Source organism: Psammomys obesus, unplaced genomic scaffold, assembly GCF_907164565.1.
Source record: "Psammomys obesus unplaced genomic scaffold, mPsaObe1.curated_primary_1811, whole genome shotgun sequence".
NCBI classification, from domain to species: Eukaryota; Metazoa; Chordata; class Mammalia; order Rodentia; family Muridae; genus Psammomys; species Psammomys obesus.
The window spans coordinates 22,315,250-22,325,512 of record NW_026585504.1 but is presented as its reverse complement, the minus strand read 5'-3'; the positions used below and the strand labels follow the sequence as shown (position 1 = coordinate 22,325,512).

Genomic DNA, 10,263 nt, shown 5'->3' with positions numbered 1-10,263 from the left:
TTTGGTCCTTGTAGAGCTCCTATCCTTTCCATATCATACTAACTTCCCTTCTTTCATATGATTCCCTGCACTCTGCCGAGGGTTTGGTTATGAGTCTTAGTGTCTGCTTTGAAACACTGCTAGGTAGAGTCTTTCAGATGCCTTTTGTGGTAGACTCCTGTCATAAGTTCCCAGAAAGCATCTGGATTCCCAGGCTGCTCCTTCTATCCTAATATCTGCTAATCCTTTCACTGCCCCTTTATCAGTATACACGAATAGCTGTGCATGCAGCTTGAAGAGTCAGAAAAGGAAGACCTCATGGCCACTCTAGAAGGCCATGTCAGGAGACTAGAAGATGGAAAGGATCACAAAAGTGCTTTTTATTAAGTGAGTGAAGGAATACAACATAGCATAACACAACTATGAACCATAGGATGTCTACTATCTCAGAGAGAACAAAATGTCTTATTAGGTTTTTCATATTTAAACGAGGTATAGGGGGAAATGGAGCCTAGACAAATACCTTATTCATCGCTGTGAATGATTAATCCATATTCTTTACACAAATAAAGTCTTATACTGCCACTAAGGAGATTTAAGTAGCCTTTTTTTCTGATAAGACCAGACCCCCCCCCATCTCACAGTAGCTGGGGTTGGCTTGAGACTGGCAAAGCAATGACACAGGCATAGCTAGTGCCAGAATTCAGCCCTGTGATTACTCCCAGTGACACAAACTCCAAGACACATTAAAGAGTTGCTCAATTTTCTGTCTTGTGAAAGTAATCATTCTTAAACACACATACACTTGCTTGGGTAAAGCAGGGAGTTGTCTGGGAATCTAAGACAAAATCATGCCTATATTTTGGAATATATCTTAAAAGATGTAAGAAAGACAATACTGTTTTACTAGAGGATGGTATGCACTGGAAAAAAAATGGTCATTGTGAACATTTGAGTTTCTCAGCAAAATTTTGTAGCAGTGTTCTTCAAATTAAGCTAACCCCAAATTGAAGTTTTTTTTTTTTAATTACTTGAAATAAAGATGCGAATTAGAAGGGTTATTTAGGATGTGGAAGAACCCTGGATAGTGCACTTTAGTCTTGACCCTGATTTTGTTTACATGGTGACCTGGCTTGTCTCTTATTGGTGGTGCTTGTTTCTGTGAAGCCGGTCTGTAATACTGCAGGTGCAGCAGCTGATACAAGAATGCCGTACAAGGTCTCACGGGCTACAAACGACATGGTCCGAAGCCAGCTGGACCTGGCTTCAGGAGATTCAGGGACACTAGGGATGTCATATAATCTGACTCAGCAGCTTCCTGCTTAGGAGCCCCTGGGGTGTGAAGGAAGATAAAATTCTGGATTTAGCCTGAAGCTCCTCTTCCCAGATCAAGTTTGTGCATATAAAGCAGATCTTACTGATGCTTTTTGCTTCGAAGGGATCTCTCTCTCTCTCTCTGAGTGTGTGTGTTAAAACCATGATATACCTCTGTCTTACACTAGAATGTGTAGAAAAACTGAAATAGCCATTCTTAAAAACATGATCATCTGGAGGCAGTTGTACCTTTGTCTTACACCGGAATGTGTGGAAAAATTGAAGTAGCCATTACTGAACAGAGCATGGTAGATGTGAAATATGAAAAACTTTTGTTTGTTTTTTTTTTCCTGATACATTTCCTAAGACACAGCAGTCTAAACATCACTCTTCAGAAGGAGGAACTAAAGGAATGGATTTTTAAAGTAAACATAGATTATATGTTAAAAAAAAACATACTATAGGCTGTTTTTCTTCTGCTAGAATTACATTTTAATAACACAGTCCAATAAATAAAATGAAGAGATAGAAATAAATGCATCCCTTTTATGCAAGGGGATAAGCTCAGAAATGCCATCTTTCCAAATGTTGAATGATATCTATTATGCACTAGGAAAAAAAAATCTACATTTTGGGAAAGCATTAAAATGAAGTTTATATGGTTACGGAAAAGTAAGTAATTATGGACTGACAAAAGGGACTGGCATAATAATACAGCAGTTGAAATTCCTGCAAGGAAAATATTAAAGGAAGAAACCAATTAGAATTGTACGTGATAGGATCAAGGAGTTAGCACTATGAATTGGCTATTTTCCAGTGCCCTGGGAACAGCAGAATCTAATAAAATCTAATAAAATTTACAGATAAAATCAGTACAGCTAGAGATGAGGTCAGCACAGACTAAGTGGCTCCACACGAGGAGAGAGGGGTGTCTGGAAATGGTTTGTGTTCGTGGAAAAGATTCAGGTTGTGAAAGAAGGTCCATGCAGTAGGTTAAACTGATACTATCTGCTGGAATGAGCCTGGGAATATTTCAGAGCTCATTTCCCCCGCCCCCGCTGACGTTGGCTGAAGACAGCTAGTAAATCATGTATTGTACCTTGGTTTCCACACCTCTGCTACCCATCCGAACAGATACCTACAAGGAGCAATGATGGATTGGGAGGCTGCAGTTGTTCATCCTCTTGGCAACCCGAGTCAAATGTCTCGGGCCACAGAGTTATCATTCCTGGTATCTACAATCTTCTCAGGCTTTGAGTTATTCCTGGGGTTATGTCCGTCATGACAATATGCTGGCTGCAAATGTGGAGTCAAGACTAACCACAGACTTGATAACTCAGCAGCGCAAAAGGGTTTGCTATGCTTTACTGTTCAACATCCTCTTTCTATCCTCCAGTGGTAGGAAGCCATAGTTTATGCTGATAGAGAGTCTAATGGGCCCATTTCTAGGCTGAAAGAATATGCATTTGTGGCACCGGGATCATTAATTCTGAAATCCAGGTAAATTCTAAACTCGGATAGGCATTTACGGATAGTCTTCACTAAGCTGGCATGGAAAAAGCTCACGGGGAAGATAAAAATGTAAAGTTGCCAGGGTAGCAAAGAATGGAGACACAGTTGTTCAGGCCTGCTGGGACGCCGTGTCTCTATCCTCTGCGGCTGTGCTCTGAACTGCAGAGTGAAGCCTTTCGTTTTAGAAAATCGACACCACAGCCTTCTCTGCATGGCTGACTCAGTAATCACAGTTGAGTTATCTGTACCTATAAAAAAAAAATAAAATCTGGAAATTTCTGTACTTAAGAAATAGCTGAACATTTCTAAAAACAAGCCATAATTTTAGAAAGCGATTGAGATAAACACACAGAAAAGCGGTATGTTCTGCTCAATCCTTGTAGCAAAGATATGAAAACAGCAATACTGAGAAGCGGTCCCATCATGAATTTACATCTCCTGCCCCTCCCACACCCAGAGAGAAGGACTCAGGCCAGTCAGCAAGGGAAAGGTTTTCTAAAGCAAACTCCTGAGGGCCTAGTCTTAATTCTCTCCTTTGGAACAGAGCTTTAGTTTGTCTTGGCACCCTCTGCTCACCCAAGCATGCTCAGTGCAAACCTGAAGGAAACAACAGCTAAAGAGAGAAATACATACTGTCAGCTTCCATCTTTGCAAACAACTGTACTAACCTCTGTAGAACAGGGGTCATTTTTTACACCTGGGATATTCTAGGCCTTTGGTCTTTATTCTTGCTTTCTTCAGCAAGGGTCCCACTCCCCAGTTGCCACTCCTACTGAAGAGAAGATTACAGTACTTCACTGGGAACAGGGACTCTCTGGTATTAGACTAATTTTTGTTTACTCAAATATCCAAATTGGTGTTTTTACTAATCATTCACAAAACAGAAGCAAGTTGTTTTCTCTAGTTCAATCAATTCTCTCCTCAATATATAATTTAAAACTCTGGTAGCTATTAAAAATGAATTACACGATCAAAAAATTATCTACTAAATAAATGGAAGGGTTTCTATTCTCTTAGGGTTTCTTGAATTCCAAATGTGCTTTACTGGTAAGAGGTAGACAAGCATCATAAGGGATTGCCTTTAAATCCACATAACTAACAATTAACAGTTATGACTCCTCCAGGCTACAACCATCACTCTCCCCACCACAAAAATTACTCATCTTCTACAAAATCTCTCATGACAACAGATCAATGCACTGAAAAAAGCTCAGATACCCAAATTATTCTTTTTATCACCTATGGATGTTTTATAAACATGGTTACATTTTTCCCTGAAAATAATTTTTTACTTTTTTATTTCTTATTAATTACATTTTTTTTCACTTTGTATCCCAGCTTTAGACCTCTCCCTCATCCCCTCCAAATCTGGCCCTCCCTCCCTGTTCTTCTCTCATGCCCCTCCTCCAGTTCCCTGATAGGGGAGGTTTTCCTCCCCTTCATCTGACCCTAGCCTATCAGGTCTCATCAGGACTGGTTGCATTATCTTCCTCTGTTGCCTGGTAAGGCTGCTCCCCCATCAGGGGAGGTGATCAAAGAGCCAGCCACTGAGTTCATGTCAGAGACAGCCCCTGTTCTCCTTACTAGGGAACCCACTTGGACACTGAGCTGCCATGGGCTACATCTGTGCAAGGGTTCTAGGTTATCTCCATGAATGGTCCTTGGTTGGAGTATCAGTCTCAGAAAAGACCCCTGTGCCCAGATTTTTTTTGGGGGGAGGGTTCTGTTGCTCTCCTTGTGGAGTTCCTGTCCTCTCCAGGTCTTTCTATTTCCCCCTTCTTCCATAAGATTCCCTGCACTCTGCCCAAAGTTTGGCTGAGTCTCAGCATCTGTTTCCATCTCCTGCTGGGGAGAGTCTTTCAGAGGCCCTCTGTGGTAGGCTCCTGTCCTGTTCCCTGCTTTCTCCTTCTTCTGATGTGTACCCTGTTTGCCTCCATGAAAATGTTTTTAAAAAGAAAACAAAAGACAAAACACACAGCTTTTGTTTTTCTTAATCAGAAAGCCACACTTTCTGAGATGACTATGGTCATTTGACAAAGCTTTTCTACCAGCATTTCAATGTGTACAAGCAAGAATGGCAAGAACCCTAGGGTTCCTGTAACAATCAGCAAAGCTAAATGTTATCACGGGTGTGAGACTCCATCAGGACCACATAGGCATACTGGTTAACTCATGTGCAGTGTTAACGCCAGCAGAGGATGGTATCATCACAAAACAGGCAATTACGCCAAAGCTGCAGCAAGAGCTACAAAGTGGAGGATTTTAGAAGATCCTCAGCTTCAAAAATGCTGTGTGTGTGTGTGTGTGTGTGTGTGTGTGTGTGTGTGTGTGTGTGTGTGTGTTTCATTTGAAAATGTTTCTATGGGGATATGAAGAAATGTAAAAAGCTAGTTAACCTTAATGGCTATTCTTAATTGTTGACATTAACATTTAATTGTTCTGTTGGGTCACTCTGGGGAGATAGCACACGAGAGAAAAAAAGAAAGAATAGCAAACTAGCTTTTTTCATTTTTATTATGAATTCCAGCCTTATGGATGAGCAGAGCTGGAGTTGCATAATAGAACCAGGAGTCTGAAGCATCCAGAAGCTTGAATGAAGGCAAGGCTGCACGCTTCTGCCGTCACACCAGGTTGAAATCTAAGGGCACAAGCTATTTAGACCACATCAAGAAGGAACAAGGAGAGACTTTGAAAACAACTTTCAACATCTTGAAGTGGGGGGGGGGGGGGGACTGACAAAAAGAAAGGAAGGAAACAAAACCGCGAGTCCACAGACAAGCTGTTCTCTCGGATGCAGGGCAGTGGTAGAGCAAGCTGCCTGGCTGGGATTTCTAAGTGTGCAGCCACCTCTCCGCTCTACGAGCCTGAAATGTGTATGCAACAGTGCTTTATTTTCAAAACAGCAGAAGCACATAGAATGGAGGTACCCTGAACACTTGACAAGCGAAAGGCCCAGGTCACAGCAAAGACAGCTGGAGTCAGTTGTCCATGCAAAGTACATGTATATTAAGGAGGGGGAAACATACCCATTCCGAGAGGTCACTGAGCTAGCAAAACAAGAAACAAAACAGTGAGCACAGGATTTGCTGAAAGTTCAACTCATTTGAGGGATTGGCTGAGGCTTACTAAGGAAAACAAAAACAGAACCCAGTGAGAATCTGGCGGGCAGAGCTGTCCAATCAGATGACCATTTCATCCTAGCTAGAATAAGAAGTAGCATTTCGTGCTAAAGTATGCTGCCATTTTTCTGTTGTTTTGTGCTGATGTCACTAAGAAACAGTAAACATACCAAACATTGTAGCCTAATTCTGACTTTTCCATGATACTATTCACATTAGAAAAAGCTACCCAAAGAAAAATAGTAGCCCCTATACCAGGTGTTTTGAAATTTCTTAGGATTTCTCTTAGGATTATTGTAATAAATTAATCATCTTTTCTTTTTTTATTAAAGAAGGTTTTTTTTTTAAATGTGAAGTAATGTTTTCAAGATGGGATATCTTAAGTCAGTACCATATTATCAAAAAATCTAGTCCAAAAATGAAATGTGAGTTAACAATTCATTTCTTCATAAATACCATGTTACCGAGGAAACACTTAAATTCATCCATCAGCACAAAATCCCTAAACACATCGTAACTTTTGGAAGAATAGTGAGAAGGTACAGGGAAAAGAGAAAGAAAATAAATATGTTTGACAAGTTGGGTGTGTGAAAAAAAATATCACAGAACCCTTAGTTAATGGTCCCCTCATTTATAACAATATTTGGTTTCTCAAAAATAATGGCTTGCTATTTGAAGAAACAAATCTTGTAGAAACAATGGAATAACTTTCCTTCTGTACAGGATTTTCCAGGAGAACCAGGTTTCCAAAGGTTAAAGTAGATCATCAATGCTTCCTCCCTCAGAGATGCTGTTCTGGGTGGACTTTGCTCACACCAAAGGAGAAAAGGAACAAACACATTTATTCATTCTGTCTAAATGTAGGCGTCAAAGCATTAAGCATGATGGCTGATACGAACAGGTCAACATTTCCATGGAGAGTCGGTGATGGGTTGTAGCCAAGAAGCTATTCCAGAGGAAGTGAGGTATTGACACCTTCCCATTTTAATTTAGTGCAGGGATTGAACATAAAAACAATGCCCTCTTTCAGAGTTGTTGTAACCGAAGTCCCAGATCTGCAAGAGATTTGCCTGGAATTATATCTCTAAGGGGTTTCAGTGCTAGCACCAAACCTAAACCATCTGTCTCTCTGCTTTGCTGCCTGCCACAAGTGAATATGCAAGGAGAATTCTAATGCAGGGCAGATTTAAAGAGCAGGTTTTGACAAGCATTTACAGGCAAGAACAATTTACCAAGATTTGTTATTCAATGAACACAAAAATATTATTGGTTTCGTAATAGCAGTTGATAACCACCTTCAGATTAAAAAAATGAATGGGAGCATCTTTCAGAATCATGGTTACTGGTTTTCTCCCTTCTAAATAAAAATCAAGGTCAACTTGAGCTAATTAAGAATTTAATGGAATGAGACATGCTACCATTGTGCCATGGGATGTTCAGTTAAGAATGGAATGATGTGATATGCTGGTCTTACAAGGTGAGGGATGACGGGGGTGCCCTCAGGCTAATATTCGGAAGGACAATGGTCCTGGGAAGCCAAAGAGGCTTTCTGAAAAAGTCGCTGAGGCAAGGTTTTGAACAGCTCACAGCAGTGGCTTTTTACCAATAAGTGCTAAAAACATTCACACTTACATACCTGCTGTGGCTACTCTGGTGTAGCCTGGCTATCCTGCTATAGGGCTTTGGTGTATATTTAAGCAAGCTAGGATTATATCACCATATTAACACCTTGTACTTTTTCGACAAGTGATCCAAAAGTGAGATTAGCTTGTGCACACTCCGAAAGGCAATGGACCTCCCTGTCCAGAGGCCCTCGGAATTAATTCTCCCTTTCAACATACAGTTGGCTCTCACATGCCACTTGCTGCAGCTGAGGACACTTCAATAATAATTCTCCACTGTTAAATCTGGCTAGGTACTTTTGTTTTCTCTGTTTGCAAGAGAAATTGCTGCAGAATAGTAAATTCTCGCAAGGAAAAAAAAAAGCATGTGTGCACTCATCCTGTAAAAGAACAAACACAGAAATCATTTTTTAAAATGCCCAGTTGCAGCATAGCGGTGAACAGGTGCAGCACACAAGGAGCAATTTTTGACTAGAAGGAAAAAAAAAATTACACTCTTCAAAGCATTCTGTTTGGTAGCAGTCGTGATCATTACTGAAAGTAATACTTATTTAAAAGCAGTAAATGGCCATTTCCAAACAGAATGGGATGTCATCAAAAGGAGGCAGCATCCTGTTCACACATCCCCAGGCTCCCCTGGGTCTCATTATGCTCTGTCGTGTTAGCTCGCTTCCTTCTTTATTCTTTCCTCTTTATTTTTTAAACTTCTTTTTCTTCTCTGCTGAGTATTATCATCTAAAATCAAATTAACGGCTAATAGTAAATGTGCACAGTCACTTCAGGAAAGCAGAACAAACAGACTCGGGAGATTATATAAAAATAGCATTTCTCACACTAAAGGCAGAGCCCAGATGGAAGTGTGAGAGGATTGCAAATAGTTTCTAGTGCCTGAAGCCGTTATCCAGGTAAGTGTTTTGAGGAGTCACCAATGGATACTAAAACTATAATAATTTTGAGAATACTATGGCCATCTGTGTTTGTCTTTTAGAAAATTCTTCTTCTAAGATTTCCAGTGAGGAATAGTTAATAATAATAACAATAATAAGATGACAAGAAATAACTATTGGATCTTGTCTATATTTGGTAAAGTAGCACTTGTAAGGTCGTGTGGGCTTCTGTGCTGATCTAATAGCTAAACTGGTTCCTTGAAGGATGAGGAGGGATTACACAAGGGAAGGGAGAGGAGGAGGAACACCGTGCCACCCCGAGGAAATAGCTGATAGGTAACATCAGAGGCGAAGAGGCCTGGAATGTTGTGGGCAGTGCAAGGAGTTGAGCGTGGCTGGGACATTGAGTGCTGGAGGGGGATGTGGTGGCAGGTGATGCAGAAAGCTGAATGGGGCTCTCCAAATACTGCAGGGCTTTCAGCTGTGGGTTTAGAATTCATCTCAAAGTACTAGAGAAATGAAGGAACTCAAAAGAAGGGAATACAATTAACTGGGCAAACATTTTAGAAGAGGCTTCATGACTGCTGGGAGGAAGCAGTTAGTACAGGAAGAATGAAGACAGTCAATAGGCTGTTGCAGCATCCCAGAAGACAGCGTCATCTGATGGAGAGTGGGGAATGGACATGGGGCAGAGACTTTGGTTTCGAGTGTCCAGCCACTACAATGATAGAATTCAGTGATCAACAGACATAAATGAGTGGGTCATTCGGGGATGGGAAGATCAAAAACTGTGAAATATCTGGGCAACCCTCTGACCGGAGAACCCCCTGGAAGGTAACAGAGCACTGTTCCCGGTTTAACAGCTGTGACGACAAGAGTTTTAAGGGAGCCTTGTATTTGCTCATCATCAGTGAATTAAGCCTGAATTCTACAGGAGACCTCCCCCAACTGTTGAAACCTGGTTGTGTTCAGCCTAGAGTCACTAAACCTCAGCAAGGTTCTCCATGCACAAAGCATCTGCCTCACAGGCTTTTTTTTTTTTTTTTTAATCTCAAGGTGTTCTTGGCCTTTCTATGTTCCCTGGTAGACTTGGGGGTAAGAGAGTGTGAAAAGGCTGTGGCAGTAGTGGTGTACTCATTTATTTTCTGAGGGGAGCCGGTCATTTCAAAGGAGAAAGGATCAAAGTTTTTGAGTAAGAGGTATCTAAACTTGGAAAAAGGTTTTTCAGTTCTAAACTGGAGGGATGAGATGTCAAATATGCTTCGGGGCTGGGGGCTGACTGATTTCCAATCCAGGGCACAATTCAGGTACTCACCCCTTCTCCGCCATTTTCAATGGTGTTCGCAAGCATTTCTTGCAGTGCTCTGACAGATAAGGACTGTTCCAGCACGAAATTGCAGACACAGAGATCTGGAGGAATGTACTGTGGAAATAAAACCAGAGTGAGGATGCCTGATCATATCAGTCACAAAGTGGCGCCTACAAACTAAAATGACAGCTGCATGGATGAATAGAAATGTAACAAGGTAGCTTTTCCGTGATACAAGTTAAGATGGGGCTTGATCTGGATTCTAAAGGATGAGAAGGAGCAAAGCACCAGGAGAACCATGCCCAAAATGTCAGGATCAGCTTGATTGAAGCCTGGTGATACCTAAGGGTAAAGAATACACATATAGTCCTGCTGAAGAAGAGATAGGGAAAAAAGAAAGGAAGGAAGGAAGAAAGAAAAAGAAAGAAAGAAAAAGAAAGAAAGAAAGAAAGGAAAAGAAAGAAAGAAAGAAAGAAAGAAAGAAAGAAAGAAAGAAAGAAAGAAAGAAAGAAAGAAAGAAA

General features: G+C 41.0%; 1 protein-coding gene across 1 annotated transcript in view; it reads right to left on the bottom strand.

Moving 5' to 3' along the window:
* Positions 1 to 10,263, bottom strand: part of Ryr3 (ryanodine receptor 3) — a 530,745-nt gene that overhangs the window by 319,691 nt on the left and 200,791 nt on the right. Inside the window, exon 3 of the mRNA XM_055599056.1 lies at positions 9,749 to 9,856. Within this exon, the coding sequence (XP_055455031.1) occupies positions 9,749 to 9,856 (108 nt within the window). The remainder of the gene's footprint in view (positions 1 to 9,748; positions 9,857 to 10,263) is intronic.